This window comes from Epargyreus clarus, unplaced genomic scaffold (genome assembly GCF_041222505.1).
Source record: "Epargyreus clarus isolate Ecla_fem2 unplaced genomic scaffold, WU_Ecla_fem_2.2 ptg000002l, whole genome shotgun sequence".
NCBI lineage: Eukaryota > Metazoa > Arthropoda > Insecta > Lepidoptera > Hesperiidae > Epargyreus > Epargyreus clarus.
In genome coordinates this window covers 3,974,109-3,996,405 of record NW_027332210.1, presented here as the reverse complement: position 1 = coordinate 3,996,405, position 22,297 = coordinate 3,974,109, and the positions used below count along the sequence as shown (strand labels likewise).

General features: G+C 34.8%; 1 protein-coding gene across 1 annotated transcript in view; it reads right to left on the bottom strand.

Annotated features, from left to right (window-relative positions):
• Ent2 (Equilibrative nucleoside transporter 2) overlaps positions 1-22,217 on the bottom strand; it is a 58,839-nt gene extending 36,622 nt beyond the window's left edge. The window contains exons 1-2 of the mRNA XM_073078355.1: positions 22,037-22,217; positions 14,079-14,241 (exon numbers count right to left, since the gene is read on the bottom strand). Coding sequence (XP_072934456.1) covers positions 14,079-14,196 — 118 coding nt within the window. The 5' untranslated portion in view covers positions 14,197-14,241; positions 22,037-22,217. The remainder of the gene's footprint in view (positions 1-14,078; positions 14,242-22,036) is intronic.
• Between the last annotated feature and the right edge of the window lie 80 nt (positions 22,218-22,297).

The window sequence follows — 22,297 nt, the reverse complement described above, 5'->3', positions numbered from 1 at the left end:
ACGCCGAGGTCGATGTCGATGGGAGAGACATGCTTATCCGTTCCAACTTCCAACTTAGCCCTCGGGGGTAGCAAAGCATCTGTGTCGAGTGCAGGTAAGACGCTTATCTCATTACATTTTCATGTCATTACAGGGGTTCATTACAGATGTTCATGCATAAGGAGCCAAAATCATGGCCTTATTTTTTAATAAAAATCAGAAAAAAAAACGGATACATAGATTAATCAAAAACTGCAACCCTTTTCAATTAGATTCGCCAATTAATTCCGAGCAATTGCATGTGCCAAAAGCTCCATAAAAGATAAAACGGCGAAGAAAATCGATTTCAACAAGTTGGCACAGTTTTCACTGGCCCGCGGCAAGTGCACTCAATGGCGCTCACAGGATTCCAGCAACCGGGAATTTGTGCTCTATGAAGTACAGATGGAGAAATACTTATAAAATGAGTCGAGGAGCGAAAATAATAAGCGAAGGAAATCTTATATATAAAATTCTCGTGTCACAATGTTAGTTACTCCTCCGAAACGGCTTTACCGATTTTCACCAAATTTTATATGCATATTCTGAGAATCGGCTACTATCTATTTTTCATACCCCTAAGTGATAAGGATTGTTCAGCCTTAACATTTTTTTATTTAAATGGCAACAACGTTTGCCGGGTCAGCTAGTAAAATATAAAAGTGCCATTAAATATTTATTTATTTATTTATTTTATTGATCTAATTAGAACGGCCGAGGCCACTTACACTAACTAGACAGATCTAACATAATGACAACTCACAGAACTCCAAGCATACAGACATAATCAGCTTCCAGTCATCAGCAAGCACATCACAGTTCGGATAATGATCCATGAGCGCGTTCAATGTCGCAAGTGTGCGCGGAACAGGTGATTTAGCGCGCGACACAGTGCGGGAAGGCGGAACCACAAATAACTTGTGCTTTCGGCTTCGTTGATAATTGTCTGGGACAAATATTCGGCAAAGCTGATTGTGAAGTTCCTGCGCCTCAACAGCATTATGTAAAATCTTGCACATAATTTCAATTTGGTTGAGGTTTCTACGGACCTCTAAAGAATTAAACCCTAAGTGACCCAAGAGGAATTTAGTTGGGTACAGATACGGGTAATAACCGTATTCTCGTTTGTAAAGAAATCTAAGGAACGCTTTTTGCACTTTTTCCAAAAGGAGAATGTATTTGGCTTGGTGTGGGTTCCAGACACAAGCGCTTGTTATATGACACACAATATGTCATATAACAGCTTATGAAATATCATGACATTACAATTAGGGATCATAAACTAAGATAAGTGAGAAGGTCATGCATTTTTTAGCAGTTAATGGGAATACGAACCGGGATTTTTGCTATTTAAAGTACAGTTGGTAAAATACATATAAAGTCAATTAGAGTAAAGAAAATAATTCCCATATAAAAGTTAGGGTCATTAAAGGAGGAGAGAGGGGTATATTAAGTGTGACATGGCGTGACAATTAGCACTTATAAACTACGTGACGTCATAGTTTAGTATAAATAATGAGAATTTAATGAAATTTGCAAATGTATGACATAATAAGTGGGTACATTTTTTGCTAATGTATTGCGCAATAAATCACTGGCGCTTACAAGATTAGTAACAAATACACAAGCCAAAATATTTAGTAAACTAGGTTTGGCTACTTCTGTGACACTTTTACGACAACACGGTTAAGTAAACTAAGTTTAGCTTAGTTAAATAAGTTTCATGAAACAACATCAATCCATGATTGTTATTCGTTTCTTTGGAATGTCGTTTGTAAATTCTGATTTTCTAAGGTAGACTAAAAAGTTTGAATCCAAGGCTTGAATGACCTTCTACCATACCTCAAACCAGAGCATGAGCGGTAAATTACTTCTGTGACGTAAAAGACATACAAATGTAATACGTCATACCACATAGTTATACCATGCTTTCAAATAAATAAATACCACATAGTTCTACCATGCTTTCTAGTCCGTATTTCTTTTACCAACTCATTAGCAGACAAATAATTGAACATGATGCGACAGATTCGCGTCAATCTCAGTTAACCAACACTGTCACGTGACTCATGCAGCGTAATATTATTATTAGGGATGGCGATCTGAGATCTATTCATAAAAATAGAACTTTTGGGACAAAATGACCGATTATTTTAATCAATCTCCAGTAAAGGATCGATTCAGTGAATCGATCTCTCATCATAGAAAAGCGAAAGTTGATGTTTTCGAAGTTTGTTGAATGTGATGGACATTTTTGCTGACGGATACGTATTTCAGTGTTTGTTTGGTCCTGATGATATTGTTTCGCTATCTTCGACCTTTCTAGCTGAAAAGATCGAAGACCGATTTTTGACTAATCCTTGATTTTTTGTGAATCGATTTATTAAATTTCATTCCGAAAAAGATCGATTCAAGAATCGATCTTTTTCGGAAAGAATCGCCATCCCTAATTATTATGCAGTCGTAAACACTCTTGTTTACATTTCTCAGTATATCATACGCTCAGAATCTTGTGTATTTACTATCACAGGCCTGTGACATTACATCACCGGTACTGGCAACTAAGAATAAATCTCAGTAATACAACACTACATAATAAATTGACAGTAAATGAATTTTGAAACCAACTGACGAAACGCTTAAACACTTTCGTAATTGTAAGTCTTGTTATAATAGATTAGTATTTAGACCTGGTTATATACTCGTTGCAAAGGAGATGTTTCAAAATGTATGGGCTCCCGGCCACCTTTTGTACACTATACTAAAAACTAAGAAAACATGCAAAGAACAATTCGTAGGCGTTCAGTTTCTTCAAATCATGTTCGTTTTATTGTTTAAAAACAATAATTTACACTTAAACTTGCAACACAACAGTGGAAAAACATCATGGCTGTAGTGATTACCGTAATAATGTCATCTGTCATTCTATTTTAACTTATTATATACATTACATACTTTTTAATATATTTTTACGCGAATGGGCGTAGATCTATAAATATTGTATTGTATGTATTGAGAAACAATACCTATATTTGATAAACATTAATTATATTTACTTTAATAAATCTTGACTTAAAACAAACATAGCAAAATAAGTACTTCAATAACAATTTATTTTAGTTAAAATTTAAGTGTGTAAATAAAACAACTTTCAGTACACATCTAGATAATATTTTATTTATTCTTCACGTAGATACGTTATTTATTCATTTTCAATATCTTCCTTTATTAATATTTTCATCCAATCATGTAGCAGGTTCTGTAATATCCTGTGACGAGCTCAGCCCAAACATCAAACAATGGTCATAATGTGAGCGCAGCTACCTACGAGTACGGTTCGTTGCACAGCGACGCAGTTGCAATAATAACTGATTATTTTGCCATCCCAAGAATGTCTTGCTATTGTAGTTATCTAAAAAAAGAGAAATGTAAAAAGATTAGCTTCTCTAGTTTAAAATTATTAACGATTATTTCACGACTAATACAACTAACTGATGTATATTTTACCTGATGATATTGAATCCTTGTCAACACAATCCACAGCGATCGCACGAAAATCACAAGAGTCCATAAAACGTAAGCTGGGTAAACAAGTAAGGTAGAATCAGTCCAAAATCGTAAGCAGCACAGAGCAGAAACATATACAGGATTAAAATGGAATCTTCTCATCAGTACATATTTATTCAACATTTACATTGGATTGCACTATTATATAATATGTATATATCCACTTTTACACATATCAAATTGACAACTTCTTCTTTTTTAATTTGTCATGTCACTCACATCCGACTACCACAACCAGATACTATTTTAAAAGCAGGTTTTGTTATAATTATTATAAATAATTAATTAAATTCAGGAATAATGACGGGATACCCAAAACAAAAGCCAGGTTGTAAAGTACTAAAGTAACAATAACTTTACGATAAAAACAGAGAAATACAGAATTACCGACATCCAAAGAGTATAGTAACCTATGTGTGGGGTACACGTAGGTTCCCTGACCGACATTGACAGTTTTGAAAACTTGACATTGACAGTATTCCGCCATATTTAATATTTCAATGAGGAATGCTTATTTTAAATATTTTTAAACAGGAATACTTTACGTTATCAAAACATATGTGTACTTTTCTTCAATTATACAAATTATTCGTGTTTTTTAGATATAGTGTACATGAGATGGCCGAAAATGAAACATCTCCTTTACAACCTAAGTTTTTTTTATAATATAAGAGTAGCAGACGAGCATGCAGTCCACCTGATCGTAAGTGGCTACTTCCGTCCATAGACATCTGTGATCAACCCCAGATAGGATTAGATTTTCCTACCTGAGGTCGGCCACAGATTCGCCATTACCCCTGAAGACTAAGCTGGAACGCCTCGGAAAAGTATGTCTCCCTTACCACACCTTTCAAACCAAAACACAGCAGCGCTTAACACTGCGGTTTTTAGGTAGTTGAAACCTCTTACGAAAGTTCGTTCCATTTTTTGCCTATGTAATTTTGTTCTATTAAAACAAAATGTAATATTGGATGCGTCCCAGATACTGCATAATTTCTACGATTATCTGTTCCTCAACAAATTAACCCGGGAGGTTACAAAGTTGTTGCAAATTTACGATCTAACTTCTCCCTCTTACGTAAGTTTATTCAATTAGACCATTATTATTCTACAATTATGTTTGTAAATGTAAATTTATTCTATTAATAGAACAAAACCGTAGAACATATTGGAACTGTGCCTCTAAGATGCAACTGAATAATTTCCACTATAACCAATTCGTAACAATAACGAGTAAACTTTTATGTTAATAATTTTCGCTAGATAAATATGATTACGTATGTATTTATAAAAACAATTTATTTTTAAAAATAGCAGTTCAACTGCTACTTTTAAAATAATAATTTTAAGCGAAGCAGCATCTGCTGCTTTAGATAGAACAGAATTCATGTTCAATTTTTATATTAATTTCGAATAAGTATGGCACGTAAGTTTCAATAAATGTGTGTCTTGCAAATATACTTTAACAAATACCTACTATAATATAAATACGATATCAAAGTACAATGTTTTTCATATGAATTCCGATCATACAGTACGTCATTTTGTTTGAATAAGCTTGTCTTCAAAAATATTCTTTAACAAATACTTATTGTAATTCATTGTACGATATCAGCATTACAATAGATGTTTGTCGCAAACACAGAGTAAGGAATACATTTGCATTAGCTGTGCAAATCTGACATTGAATACGATTATCGGATTGAAATCGGAAGCAACACGGAGAGCGTTTTCAGATTATCCGATCCGATATCGGTGTCGGACGACGATAGCCGACATCCGATAGCCGACACCATGTGCTATTTTCACATATTTCCGACAAAATCGTTCCGATACGGCCATTTGCTCGATAGCTTAGTGCGGACAGGTCATCATGGCAGACTATAGTAGAAAACTTTATTTGCTGTATCTCTTATATTTGAGACGCAAAAAAAGATCTGTTCACAGACAGTATTGGATACATCCTATTGTGGAAGCTAGATATTCAGAGGGAGCATTTTACACTCTTTTTAGCAAGCTACAACATGCACCTAGAAAGTTTTTTAATTACTTTCGTATGAGTGAATCCACATTCAATTATTTGCTAATTCATCTCACAAACAGTATCAAGAAACAAGACACACATTTTCGAATGGCCGCCGCGCATCGGGCTCTACGCACACAGAGACAATTTAGATACACGTAGAGCACACATACAAACATTATCGCCCGACGGCTCACGGGCGTCCGATGGTGTCGCCAGCATATCGCTGTCGGCTCCGATATCCGATATCGGAACGGACAATGTGAAAGGCAGGTACATGTTTCATACATTTTACTTACCCCGATATCGTATCGGCGTCCGATACCGATATCGGATCGGATAATGTGAAAACGCTCTGATACTGAGCGCGATAAACAGATACAGCGTCGCCAAGAGGTTACGGGAATGAGGTTGATAGTAATCAGCTATTTTCAATATCAATAGAATGAAATCACTAGATTTTTAATAGCTTTCCTAGAAAAGCGATTGTCTTTGTTTAACTGGTATTAAGAACTAAGATAAGTTTATTTAATAATCGCATTGATTGATTATCACAATGATTAATAAATTAATTAATCGCAATGATCAATAGGACCTAGAATTTATAAAATCTACAATACTTGTCGATAAAATTAGTTGTATCGTGTAAAAAATAGAGTTAAAAAGCAACACTTGGGCAGCATTGAAATTATGGCATAAAGAGCATTAGTTCTGTACAAATCAAATCATTTTTTTTTATTCAAAATAGGTTCTTTACAGAACACGTATATACATATTTGAATGTCAATACAACTACCACCACTTCACAAGGTGTTTCGTTATGGAGAAGAAGCAGTGGGTTCATTATTAGGAAGCCCGTTCCTAGTGATAGGACGCCATTTAAGCATAAGGTGATGCAACTTTAAATTTTCGAAAGCAATTGGGTGCGCTAAAACTGACCAAAATAATACCTACCTACATATAGGCAACTATCCCCGGTCTCCTCTAATGTCCCAATGACAAACAAGTAAATTTAACACCCCAAAGTATCAGATTTCTAAATTGATGAAATACCTGACTACTACAGACAAACCGCCACATATACATACGAGTACATACAACGTTCTATTTATAACGGCACCGCTATTCAAGGGCTGAGGACGCTGTGAATCGACTTCCTGGGTGGGCATTGTGCTTGCAATTAATCTGACTCCTCTATTCTTCATACTGGATACTATACATTGTATAGGAGTTTATTCGCATTTGTGAATCAAATAAATGTAATGTAACTTTGAACAATGGTAGAACCAGTAGGTACTCCAGTACGTTTTGACAAATATGACTGTTTTGGTATTTGTTTACGTATTGCCCATACAATTTCCAATCAGCGCCCCTAGCGGATTGTATCAGAACTATACTCTGATTCATAATTAGGTGTCCAAAATGTAAACAAAGGTGTTGACCTATCAAGAAAATACGTTAGAAATGGTAGTTTTTATTTTTGTCGATATTTAAGTAATACAACAATAATAAAATAATAATCTAAATAAATTAAGATTAATTCACATTTTCTAATATTTATATCACCTCAATTTCGTTCCATACAGTAATAATAATAAAAAACAAAATTATGGTAGAAAATTAAAATGTGATAATGGTAACACAATCGGAATCCAAGACATTTCTTGTGCTGTCATTTTTAAGTTTCGTAACTGATATTATTCATTTTCGTGATTGTGATCAAACTCTAATGTTTTCTCGTTTACATAATGTTTTTGTTAAATTGTGTATATTTGTTAAATATTCGTTTTTTGTTGAGTTTGTTAAAGTTTGTGTTTCTTGTTAATTTTGACAGTGACATTTCTTTGTTTACATTTTGGACACCTAATTATGAATCAGACTATATAGTGTCAGTAACGTAACATTAAATATCTAAATTGACAAATGGCGCTTTTTGTTTTTTGTGTCTTTTTTGCGAACGTGAGGTAGACAAAAAGACTTGAGCACTTACTTATTGTTACGTTTACTCAGTCTTCTAAGCAAACGGAACAGAATAATGGATTGAGTAAACGTAACGTAAAATTGTGGGATGTTTTGAAAACTCATGGTAAGAGACTAAGAGTACAGTCCGATACCGTTCGAAGAGGTTCGAAGATTACCACCTGTATCTGGTGTAATGCATTTATTACGTTTCGGTGGAAGAATATGGATGCCGCCTGGCTTACATTTAAGGCAACCATCTTTGTCCTGAGTGACTTTGTCATCTGATCGGCTTGAGATTAGAACCTCTGCTCTATGTATAGTTGGTTGCAGTCGTCCATCGGCAGCTGAGACCAGTCCATCAGATGGAGAGAAAACTCATTTACTTCTTTAAAAAAAATACCAAGACACACGGCGATGAATCCACCATATTCAGGGAATAAACGAAATTCCACGCACGCAGTATATAGGTACTACACAAAACGTTTCAACGTGTTTTCCCCTATGTTCATTTACATTGTCATCCTTTCATATGATACTCATTATAACCATGTTTTAAGAAATTATCAAATTGTATATTCAATTATTAAGACTCTTACATGCACACATAGATACAGATAACCTTTTGTCCCACGAGCTATTATTATTAGGGTGCGCCGAATCACGTGCACTGATATACCACGATATGGAGTGGAATGTTAATTGTTTTGATGTAGTGTAGGTGTGAGCTTCGATTTTGAAAGTTGTTTACACATTTCACCTACGTACTAATTTTAACACCTACAAAAAATGGTAGATTACATCAGTTTGAAAACAAATCACTTTGTGTTGGAGAAAGTGTATAATTAAGATCGTAATCAATACATTATATTCAATAAATAATTTGGTATTCACTGTATTCTCATACCTAATAAGTGATAGTAGATCGAGATCTAATGTTGCTAAATTGACCATTTTTTTCTCATATTATTTTAAGATTTCTCACATACAACATGTGAGTTAGGTTATGTTAGGTTAGGTTTTCCAAATTTTTTGCAGCGTTTCAACGACATTCAAACAACTAACAAAATGGTATATTGAAGCATTAGATCATTCATGGGGATGAAAATCATCCATGCATCAATTGTTAAGAAATGAAACAGGACGGAAAAAAATCTTTGTTCTTTAGGTATGTGTATACCCAAACCATGTTATTGCACATCCGATTACCTATCACAACAGCTCATATTTCTGTAGGTGACTCACTCAGCACTGTTTAAACAGTGATAGAACCATACAAAATAGGAAACAGTATAACACTGTTTAGCATAATGAGGTAATCCGTGAATCAATTCGATGTTTGATTCAACGTTTTTATAACAAACCAGTTATAGAGGTTATAATATCAATATGGTGAATGGCAAATGGCATATAAAACTCTTATAAAACAGAATCTCTAATTCTAGAAATATTGACATTGTGTCTGGCAATTTCCATTTCATTTCCATAGCAACCATATAGAAAATCCTTGCTACAAAGAGGTATTTTATGTATTTTATTCTATTATTATTCTGGTAGATTTGGAATTCTGTATATACATCAGAATACTCAATGTTACTCTACATCTACATAATATGTAAATCAACGTTTTAACCTGCTCTACAATACTGAAAACACGCAAAAAATTAAGCCACTAATCGTCACCCATCCAACTTCGGACCACGCTTGACATTGCGTAACTTTACAAAGTAACATTATACCCAACTTCTGAAAATTCCTGTGAGATTATATTCCCACTGTTGTGTTCTATTGAATATGACTTCATATTCAATTGTTACTTGCTAATATGATCACATGGACCCGGTTCTCATAAGATTTAGGGTTCTGTGCCAAAAAAGTGCCAACGAAAAACCTATTACTATCTCTGCTGTCTGTGTCTGTGTGTGATATCTCTTAAACCGTAATAGATAACAATATTCAACCGTAATATCGTAATAATTGTCACAAAACTTATTACTACAATATACGAGTGCAACATTGTAATACCATTGCAAAAAGCCACGTGTCTTTCGTGAGGACCCAATATAATTTTCATCGATATTCTCCTAAAACTAACAGATTTCTATATAATCAAAAGTTACAGAGCTATTTTCGCTCAATCATAGCAATATAACCATTCAACGGTAATACGGAACCCTTCGTGTACAAGTCCGACTCGCTCTTGCCCGGTTTTTTATTCCATAACCGGTACGGCGTTCTCGGGAGATCATATCATTGTTACTGACCCAAATCTGAGTACACACTCGAATAGTTTCCGTAATAAGTAACGTGGGGTAACGTATCTTCACGTTCTTGTATAAAACCTGTTTTATGCTTCACTTGAACCGGTATAACGCTATGTAGGGTTGCCATCTTTTTGAAGATAAATATAGTTCAAAAAACTAAAAAACACGCTTTTATGATAAACTCAACTAAAAAGTAGAAAATAATTTTCAATCTAGGAATCAATTAAGGAACAGTAAATAGTATAATTGTGAAAAAAGCGTGGGGTGCTCCACTTATCAGTTTTCGAAAAGCTTGTTTGCACGAAAAGCTTGTTTGCACGAAAAGCTTCGAAAAGCTGTTTGTTTGAATTAAACTGAACGTTCAAAGTGGATAGAAATCGGGTTCAAAGATTCCGTTACTGTTACGTACATACATACATACCTACATACAATAGGGTGTCCCGTCCTTGTATGAAAAAAAAATTTTTTTGAGCTACACTATGAGCAGAGGTATCAAAAGTTGCGTAATTTTACACAGATTACGGATAAAGTAAAAAAAATACAATTGCATGTCATCTTGAGGGCTCTACCGAGTCTTGAAGTTTTATAAATTTCCATTTTAACAGATACCCAGAATAATAAAAAAAATCACGTTTAAGAAGTTTTTTTTGTAATAAAATTAATAGAAAAAGACGATAAAACGATAAAATCAATATAGAGCTTATAGTTAATAACAAATACTTGATATTTAAATTTATTTTTGTGTCCAAGATTTGGTATTTTTGCTCGATATTGTAACTTCGTCGTAGTTACACTTTGTGAGGCTGCTGTTACGTGTTATATCTTTATGTAGATTGCATGTGGCAGGGAAAATATCATATTAACAAAATCAGAGCTCTTAAGCCATAACATGAGTTGAAGATCCTTGTTAAAACTATGTTGAAGAACCGGCCATTTTTTGACCTGGCGCTCGAGACATACAATTTTTTCGATGTAATATTATCTAGCAGAGAAGGTAATTCTTTGCCATTTTAATATCCTTCGCTTAGTACCACTTCAATTTTATCCCGTTTTTATTATTCTTCGCAATACTAACTTTCCAATGTAGTCATTATCATCATAAAATGTAGTGACAAAAACGTTGTCACAAAATTATTCCTTTCGTCCATTGAGTCCACGAGAGAACTCATTTTTTTGTGTAAAATCGAGAGTATATACAATGTTATATGGTTCTACTTCGGCTCCTAGAAAATGTACAAATAATGCACAGAAAAAGAATTTCTTTCGATAAAGTAATCAATAACAGAACTCAGCTTTTTCAGTAAAAATCCAAAGTTAAAAGAAGTCTTTCTCTCGATAAGAATTAAAATCGGGCGTATATTTTAACGACGTATAATATACTAAATAGTCAATGTAAAATCTCAGTATGGCATTAGCGATGAGTTGCTGTTATATTAACAGAAGTAGCCATCTCGAGTGGGACATTTATCCAGGTCTAGAGTACAGCGTCCAGTTGATTCAAATGGATATGTTTCACATAGATAATTGTCATCTTTATATCTTCATTAACTACATTTTTCGGCAAGTCAGACAAATTATAAGCCACCGCAGTAAAACACTATTTACTATTCGCAACGAACTATGTAATTGTTTTCAAATACATGTGGAATATTCTCTTGAACCTAATGTGTAACCATATAAGATTTCGCCGGACCTACTCTTGATTTTAATCGAAAAATCTGAGTTCTGTCGTCGATTCTATTGTCGAAAGAAATGTTTTTATTTGTATGCGAAGAAAACATGCTTTTCACTATGTTGTTTGATAATAGCGACTACTTTCGATTACTGGTATAGCAAAGAATAATAAAGACTAGATAAGCTTAAAGTTGCACTAAACCTAGGATATTTAAACGACAATAAATAAAGTCCTTTACTAGAGTTTATACCAAAATATTGTGTGGAGCTTCAGGTTATATAAACGTCGGTTCTTTAACATAAAATGAGGACGCGTGAAGAGAAATAAACATATAACTGGTAACAGAGCCCTCCTAAAGTGTAAATATAGCTTCTTATGGAGATGGCTTTATTATTGATAGGTATGTTGTAAAATCAAGCACAATTTCCGGGTAGAAAATACTTTTTTATTTTATGTTATTGTCATTGATTATAAACTAAATTTTGTACGGTTGATAGATGTGTGTTGCGTGTCTGTAAAAATGTAAAATTTATTAAACTTCAAAGTTAGGTAGAGCTCTCCAGATGACACGCAAATGTAGTTGGCTGTCCTTATATAGTTGGTAGCTGCCGTCATCAAGTTCTCAGTATGGTTCTAACATAGTATAAACAGCAAATATGGTATAAAAATTGCTTTTGCCACAAAGAAAATACTCGCGAGTCAAAACAAAAAACTTGTGGAAATATGAGGATTTGCTGATTAAATCCTAACAAATGCGAAGTCGCTGGTAATATGTTATTGTAAGCAAATCAAAACGTCGTGTTTGTATTGACCCAATATAGAAAATAAAGTAAATAAATGTTTAAAATTAAGTTAAGGAACAATAATAATGAACAGCGAAATATCAGCAAAAAATGTCAATTTCGCAAAACTTTGAAGCTCGGTAGAGCCCTAAAGATGTAGTTTTATATTTTTTTTATTATTTTTTTATTGATCTACGCTCAATTACGCAACTTTTGAGGGGTCTGCTGTTAAGAGAATCGAAAAAAAAAATTACGGGACACCCTAACATACAACCCATCTAATAAAAGCGTGTTAATAAATAGTGTTTCTTGGAAGAAAATTGCAAAAAAAATACTTTAAAAGGAGGTCCTTGCCTAGCAGTAGGAATGTAAAACGATCGACATGTGGCATTACAAGTGATAACTCACTCCATCATTATGACCACTTCCACCACCATTATGACAAATATCTGCCAATTTTGAGGACATTTGAGAACACTTATTAAAAGTAGTCGATAGACTAAAATAAGGTAATAAATTTTATCGTAAGCAGTTTTTTTTTATAATATAAGAGTAGCAGACGAGCATGCAGACCATCTGATAGTAAGTGGCTACTGCTGGACGTCGGTAATCAACCCCAGATAAGATTATATTAATAACCTGAGGTCGCCCTCAAACGTACCACTACCTCAGGACTAAGCTGGAATGCCACAGAGGGTTCTACCACCTTTAAATTCTTAAATAAGCAAGCAGCAATACAGTTCACCTCATCAACATGAAATACTACCTAAAATAGATCACAGTACTATCAAAAACTAATCTAATCTAAACTAAAGTAATCATGTCAAAAAACAAATTGACATCATGGAGTAAATTTGCCTACCACCACCACTAGTACTTGTCAACGGTTTCTCCCCTCCACCTCAGTTTCGCCGTGACCACGATCCATGCAACTGGGTCGAAATATCGGCAATAAAAAACGCATATCGTGAGTACCCGTTACATAATAAATTTGCCCTATATTAATTTCATATGATTCCTACCAAGTCTTCAAATAGGCCTTATGATGTTAGTAATTAGAACGTGCTGTACATTCCAAAACATGATTAATACTATATACTAAAGTTTGTTTATTTTTACTCTCATTTATCTACATAGAACATACTTATCGTATGCGTCACAAAATAATACGTGTGTTAACATTCACCTGCCTGCGATAGGATCGTTGTTATGAGTTACGAAATAATATTTATAAAGTCAGTATTGTACTCGGGTGACTTAGATAAGTAGTCAATGAGATGAAAAACGTGTTAAATTGAATAAACGTGTGGTGTCACTTCTGAATAGCACTACACCTCTATTTCTAGATGTCGTAGGAGACGAATATTGGATTAAATCTAGGATATGCAGTGTTCCTGTGAAGTAATTCAACAGGCACCATCAAGTGAAATAATTATTGCAAAACCCTCATGTCTAGTTAAGACTATAATATACAGCTCAAACACGCTCGAGTTATAGAGCTCCGGTCTACTATTCCTGGCAATCGCCGGCATTATATCCCTCATTGCAAATTCGTTCGACGCATAATAATAAATTGAAATTCGATATTTACCACTAGATAATGTAAAATAAAAGTCCATGCATTTATATGCAATTATTATTCTTTCGATCACAAAGTTTATTTTGCAAAAGTTAAGAATTGGGAACCAATGCGCCGCTCTGTTAAACCATCTGGTGCGAAAAAAACGCACTAATTCTACTAATTCACTGGAAAATTCCCATCCCTTTAACATAAATGAAAAAGTACTCACGTCCAGGCCTCATCCCATGGGGCACCACGGTAGCGCTCCGCTGGTCCGAGCGCAGGAGGCTCTCGGCCTCCGCCCCACCTTGATGAGACATCTCCATCGCGCACGCCGCCGATATCATAAACTGGTCACTTTCATCTGGCTTTCCTTGGAGGTTTTTGTTTAACTGCAAAGAAAGAAAGAAAAATTTAGAATTTTAATAAATTGTGGAAAGCGATATTAAGATTTAGCCGTCGTTGTTGTCCCACTACTTGGCACGAGTCTCAAAGTTTATCTCCCTTCGATTAGGATCACTTACAAAACTAGCAGACTTCATATTTGAGATTTTTTTTAAAGATCTGTCAGGCGTCTTTGTATGTACTCTCGCGATGCTTTCCACTGGTAAAGTAAGTGATTATAAATTTCTAATACACAATGCATTTTGATCACATCAGGGATCAGAAGTGCCTGGCAAATCCCAGGCAACGCAGGCCCCTGATTAAGCGGCAGAGTTTAATGCAGAAGGTTATCTCTGCCTTAGACCGGGGTAAACCACCCATTGCTAATGATCAATTTAAACAATATTTATCTAAATTAATAAAATTGTGGTAGGCAAAAGTGATTAGAATCGATACTTAATTATTACTAACGGGCGAATGTATGATAGTAGATTGATTATAAGGGGCTGATTATGGTTCAATTTCATTCGTATACGTATACGTTATACGATATTTTTTTTAAAAGGTACTCGACGACGTGGGAGCGACGCCGGGTTATGCGGGATTTTTACCGCACTAAAGCCCCCGGTGGCCGTCCCCAACGCTTGTTGGAGAACTCCGGGATCTCCGACAGAACACAACTGGAGTCCTCCAAGCGCGATACCTTCGTATCTTATACCTAGTATATACCTAATGTATACAAGTTTGAAGGTGGTAGAACCCTTTGTGGTTCGACTCCGGCGGTACCACCGCCACACCTATTTCTGCCTTATATCAGCAGTGTTTAGCGCTGCTGTGTTCTGGTTTAAAGGCTGTGTTAAGGGAGACATACATCACTTTTCCGAGGCGTTCCAGCTTAGTCCTCAGGAGTAGCGGCGCATCTGTGGCCGACTTCATATCTAATCCTATCTGGGGTTGATTACAGATGTCCATGGGCGGCAGTAGCCACTTACCATCAGGTGGACTGCATGCTCGTCTGCTACTCCTATATTGTATAAAAAAAATACAAACCCGCAGAAGTAAGCGCAAACCGGATACCTTGATTGAACAATGGATATGACAAGGGACTACGTACCTACAGCTGAACAATAATACTACAATGGCACCCAAATTACACCTATTATTTCTTGGTACTTCATTCTATTGCGTTTAATTTAGGTACTTGAAATGCTTGACCCAAGAGGTCTAAAGAGTTATTTGTTATCCGACTGCGGGGAGTAATATTTTTCGAGTGTATGTTTGTATGTCTGGTTCTTTGTCAAAACGGCTTGACGGATTTAAACATATAAGGTGTCGTTGAAGTCATATAAACTGTGGGAGTAACATAGGCCATATTTTTAAGCATACAGATTTTGTTTTGATGTGAAACATCTATAGCCGCACGTAAAACCGATTTCTGGCGTGGCGACGCATGCCGTGGCGACGCGTCGCCATGCGCAAAAATCGTAATATTTTATTTTATCATTATGACATATTTAGTTCCTATCACAATATGTTATTTTCTGCATATTACTTTAACAAAATAATGTCGATGTTTCACATCTGCCAGGCGTCCCGTGACGGCTCACATTGTTTTTTTTATAATTAACACTACACATCTAAACTTTCGGAAAAAATATAGAATTAATTTAGCCGCATTTAATATGCATTTAATATTTAATATGTTGAATATGTATTATAAAAAATACACCAAAATGAAATGCTAAAATGACAATAGCAACAAAAATAGATACGGTCAAAATGCACCAGACTCGTCAATACATCACAAGCCTAAAATTAGATTTCTTATTGCACTTTTGAAGTCATAACGCTCCTGGAATACTCCAGAGGGAAGTCTTATCAAGATATCTTAAACTGCTCTTTCCTTGCAAACTTGAAGCTCAATATATAACACAAAAGGCCTCTTGTGAAGTCATCGACGGCGCCGAGGATACTCGAGGAGCTCTCGAGGCGACCCTCCACCGACATCTTTCAAAATGCATCATGATACTGATACAAAATTTTATATTTACTTTATGTGATGATATATGTACAATGTTTCGTTTTAAGAGGAGTAAACAGAATAGCCTAGTCGTTATAATATCGGTCCGAGGTTTCGAATCTAACCACTGATCTTTCAAAATGCGGTGCGTTTTAGAGATTTATTATCACTTGCTTTAAGTGTGGAAAACTCCGCGAAAATCCATACCTACATCTGATTTGTAACCCTATTACGGAGGGTAATGTTTACGGCTTGACGCAATTTAACATATAAGGTGTCGTTGCATTCGTCTAAATGTGGGAGTAACATTTATTTTTAAGCAGTCAGGTTTTTGTTTTTATAATAATTACTAGTAATAACCCTATTTCTACCTAATAACAGCAGTGTTAGGCGCTGCTGTGTTCCGGTTTGAAGGGTGTGGTAAGGGAGACAGACTTTTCCGAGGCGTTCCAGCATAGTCCTCAGGGGTAGCGGCGCATCTGTGGCCGACCTCAGGTAAAAATATCTAATCCTATCTGGCGTTGATTACAGATGTCCATGGGCGGCAGTAGCCACTTACCATCAGGTGGACTGCATGCTTGTCTGCTACTCTTATATAAAAAAAAAATGTTATACAGGAGTTACAAATTACTTATTACTTTTACTACAAAGGAAAAAAGTTTTATGTAAGAAATTACTCATAACTTTGACTGCGAATAAAAATGCGATCTCATTTAGGATCTGAGATAACAAATACCGCAATGTACAATCAATGTCATAGCAACAACTTAAAACAATAAATTGATTGTTATCTTGTCATTTACGTAATATGCTACTTATGTTGTTAATCAGATATGATAATTTTATGCAATGTAGCAAGTAAAATATTAAAACGATCCGTATTCTAATTAAATATATATATATATATATATATATATATATATATATATATATATATATATATATATATATTATAACTGTTACCGATTACTTTTAAAAGCACTTCCATATTGAGCGGGAACTACATACACTGGACTAAGTTCGTATTATATCGGGATCTTCTGCTATACGACCCCATACGACTACATAATATCTCAACTAATATTATAAATCAGAATGTTTGTTTTGCTCATAACTTAGAATTTTTTCCCTACGCTATCATGGACTAACTATCAAACTGATTGTCACAAAATTTGGTACGTATCAAAGGTCCAGAAAAGAAAATGGGGTACCTTTTTTCCCGAAAAAAAAACCTTTCCCGAGAGATAGATAAAAATAACCACCACAACATTTCTTCATCAACAAGGGTGAACTGGTGGAGAATGCCACTAGGCATTAAATTCGCCCTTTGTAACCACTAGGCTTACAAAAAAGTTTAAATAAATAAATTAATATTGTCATCGATCTCTGATAGCAAGCGAAGCCGCGGGTAAACGGTAGTAAATAATATACCCACGTTTTTTCATTACATTCATTTATGTTACAGGCTTTGATAAGTAAAACACTCATCTAAGGTTACAGGTTATACCTAAAGTGACCAAACGTGCCGTTTTGAACGAGTCCCTTTTTTCGATGCTTCGTCTCGTTGTCCCCGAAATGAACCTCGGGACACATAATTGTCCCGTTTTTCCAAATGACTATAACGATGACTAAATATTAAAATCCATAAATTTAAAATAACCATGTTTTAATGATGCATAAAATACTTGTATAGGGTGGTGCAAAATTAATCACCCTATTTTGTTTTTGAATAACTTTTGTAATAAATAAAAAGAAGAAATGACTAAATATTAAAATCCATAAATTTAAAATAACCATGTTTTAATGATGCATAAAATACTTGTATAGGGTGGTGCAAAATTAATCACCCTATTTTGTTTTTGAATAACTTTTGTAATAAATAAAAAGAAGAAATTTTGAGTAATAGAAATCTTTATCAGGACCTGTAACTTTTTTTTGCCAAATAGATAATATGATATCTGTCAAGAGTCTTCCACCAGCGATGACACAAATTTGCGCCCGATTTTCGACGACTTTCCTTAAGATTTCCGCCGATAACTTTTCACATTCCAGTCGAATATTCTCCTTAAGAGCTGCGATTTTCTAAGGCTTGTTGCTGTTTTTGAGTCATTACATCCATTTAAAGTCACTATTTGGTGCGCCATTAATCCGGGAGGAGTGATTGCCCTATTCTTTAGGAGATACCATCGGCAATACAGTGACTGTTACTGGCGAACGCTACAGGGTCATGATAAACATGTTTTTTTCTATCGGAATTGGATGATCAGGGCTTGATGAACATGTGGTTTCAACAATATGGTGAAATCGCACACACAGCACGAGCCACAATGGATATTGTGAAGGAAACGTTTCCTGGTCGCGTAATCTCCCGTTTTGGCAAGTAGGCATGGCCTGCAAAATTGCCCGATTTAACCATCCCAGACCTCATTCTTTGGGAGTACTTGAAGTCACGGGTCAATCGCAGCTCTTAAGAACAATATTAGACTGGAATCCGAAGTGTTACCTGCGGAAATCTTAAGGAAAGTCGTGGAAAATATGCTAAAAAGGGGGTAAATTTGAATTTTTATTCAGTACAAAAGTTATTCAAAAACAAAATAGGGTGATTAATTTTGCGCCACCCTGTATTTGTGAATTGTGAAAGTGTGGGGTGCTCCATTTACCAGTTTTCAAAAAGCACCGTACACTTTTTCCACAATTATACTATTTACTGTACCTTAATTGATTCTTAGATTGAAAATTATTTTCTACTTTTTAGTTGATTTTATCATTAATACGTGTTTTTTTAGTTTTTATAAACTGTTTTTTTTTTTCAAAAAAATTGAATTGACATAAAGAACGATGTCCCGTTTGGACTGAAAGAATAAATGGTCACTTTAGTTATACCTAGACTGATTGCAGTATGTAATAAAAACAGTTAATGAAGCTGAATGTGAGCACTGATTCAATTATCTACAATTGTCCACTGACCTATCACCGCGGCCATTCCATTATCATTCAATCTCATTGTAAAATGTAACGTTCTTCTCGGTGTATGATAATGGGTTTAGACACTTACTTGTTGTTTATTATAGTTGATAAGGGATTGATGATGTATGGACGAAAATATGCATATAAAATATGACATGTTGTAAGTTTTGGGAGGTGGTTCCCCGCATATTCTTCTTATTTATTTTATTGATGTTATATATTTTTACTTATTAAATTTAACAATTCAAAACTAACTTTGTTTTCAGGAACTACTTTTAATAGTATTTCTTCGATCTGTCTATTGAACCTTTCTTTTACACTTTACCAATTTTTTATAATTCAACGTCATGTCGCCTATGGGTATTTGTAGCTAGAACGAGGCCCTAATGCATCGCCGGCTTTGAAGGAGCATACTTGAGCATTTTTTACAGGGCTTTATTTCGTAGCATTCCAGAAATGTCTTACACAGAAGTATGTGTAACATCTTACATGTGCCCGTGTCCTTATAACTTTTTTTATAATATGGTATAGACGTAGCAAATGAGCATGCAGTCCACCTGATGGTTAGTGGCTGCTACTGCCCATGAGCATTTGTAACCTCAGATAAGATTAGGATCCTACCTGAGGTCGGCTACAGACCGATAGCAACGCATCTATCATCATCATCATCTATGTTGATATTCCTAATGACTAAGCTGGAACGCCTTTCGCCACATCCTTCAAACCAGAACACAGCAGCGCTTAACACTGCTGTTATAAGGCAGAAATAGGTGTGGCGTTAGTGCGTCCCCAGTCGAATTATAATCAATTTGCCACTTTCATTAAAACTAAAATGTCATACTAATTGAGAGCCAACAACACCACATCATTCAAAGTGCATCAATTTATATTGAGTCATAAGGCATTTAACTCTTGTGAATAAAGGGAGATATTGATATGTAATGAGTCATTCCTACTTTGTTGTTGGTCACAATGGCCATTGAACATATTTTCAAATGTTAATTATTTTATTTTTAACAATTTTATGGGTTTTATTTTATTTTGCGCGGCACCCTTACTTTTCCTAAAAAAAAATTTAACAAAAAATAGAACCACCCTCAATATCACTACAAAGTTAAAAATAATTGAAATATAAGTTGGTTATGTACATACTTCTCAAGTTGCTTATGAGGGACACAGATTATGTCATGATCTAGCAATTTAGGTACCGTGTAACAATAAGTAGAGAAATAAATAGTTTTTAAGAGCTGAGCTGAGCTCTCAAAATATGTACCTAGCCAACTTATACTTCAATTATTATTCATTAAGACCTTTTCATATACCTTTGAGAATTCTTATTAGAACTCTAAGATATGCAGATTACCTTACAATGTTTTCCTTCACAAAATCAGGTGATAATTAGTTTCTAATACGGACATAACTTTGAAAAATCAGAGGTGCCTGGGAATTGAAGTTCGGACCACCAATTTGGAAAGGAAAAAATACAAATGAATAGGCTATTGCTGCTTATTATTATAACATTAATAGTGTAAATTAATTTAAATTTCCCTTTTGACTATAGTACAATGTTCTACTACAGTACTTGTGAGGTGACTAAGGAATAAAATTCAAGAAAAAGGGAAGTGTTACGCGCTGCTGTGTTCTGGTTTGAAGGGTGTGGTAAGGGAGACAGACTTTTCCGAGGCGTTCCAGCTTAGTCCTCAGGGGTAGCGGCGCATCTGTGGCCGACCTCAGGTAGGAATATCTAATCCTATCTGGGGTTGATTGCAGATGTCCGTGGGCGGCAGGCCACTTACCATCCGGCGGACTGCATGCTCATCTGCTACCCTTATATTATAAAAAAAAAGTGTTTCTTCCTTCAACCAAAGAGATATAAAGAAAATAGTCTAGATTTTCATTCAAAAAACATTAATCCCCCTTCCCTAACACCATCTCTGATCTACTGACCTTTAATATAAACATTTCAGAATAACTTTTTACTATGAAATAATGAAAGTTTTCCTCACTATATCCACACCATTGCTAACCATTACATCAGGTCAAAATGAATAAGGAAAACATCTTTAAAAACTATATTTTTGCTGCTTCTTAAAAAGTGCATAAGGACTTATGAAGGTTGATGAATGATTCTAAATTTAAACTGTCATGTTTATTGAAATTTTATTGTAACACTGTTTTTGTATTGTATATGAGATATTTTTTTTACACTACAATGTTTTCAATAATTTTTGATACATTCTATGGAAGCCTTAGAAGATTCAGTATCCTATTTATACTGATATGTATTCATTATTATAAACAAATCTTCGCTGTTTAAATTTATAAGTAAATAACCTTGAGCAAAGTTATGACCAACTTTTGTAAGTTTGGTTTGGTTTTAAACGAAGGCCAAACTTTTCGGCCGAAGATACGCTTGTTTGTGATAAGACCTTCAAGGGTATTGAATATCTAGTTTTGTAAGGCGTAATACGAAGACATGTACGCCATAATATTAACTAAATAAAAGAAACAAGTAATGCAATCACAACGGAACATTATTCGTATTATTAGACGCCTGTTCTCATTCAAAATACCACACGCACTGACTTAATATTTCGACTATACGACTACTCGCGAATTCCATCGTAATAGACTCTAAGAAGAAAAAAAAACAAAAATAATGTAAGTCTTACTAACTTAAAAAAAATAAAAAAGAAAACATTCTAAATTTGAACATGCAATCACTATGTAAATACACCTAAAAGTAACGTGCTTTTAGAAGCGCATGGTCGTTCGCCGTACTCACTGGTACGCTAAGTATAACAAAATTTACTTACCAATTCATGAACACAATACGGCAGAAACGTCTCAGTAAATTTCAATATATCTTATTCTCAAACTTGAACTCAACAATTCATATTAAAACAAACGATTCAATATACTTTAAAACTAAACACGTGCAGAGTTCAGCAACACGACCGCCTATCTATATTCGCGTCGTTCATTGCACTTAAATCCGGTGTTGTCACTTGTCAGTTAACGCCCTAGCGCATAATTAACGATTTTTAAACAAACTTAATTTGATCAAAGAAGTGATT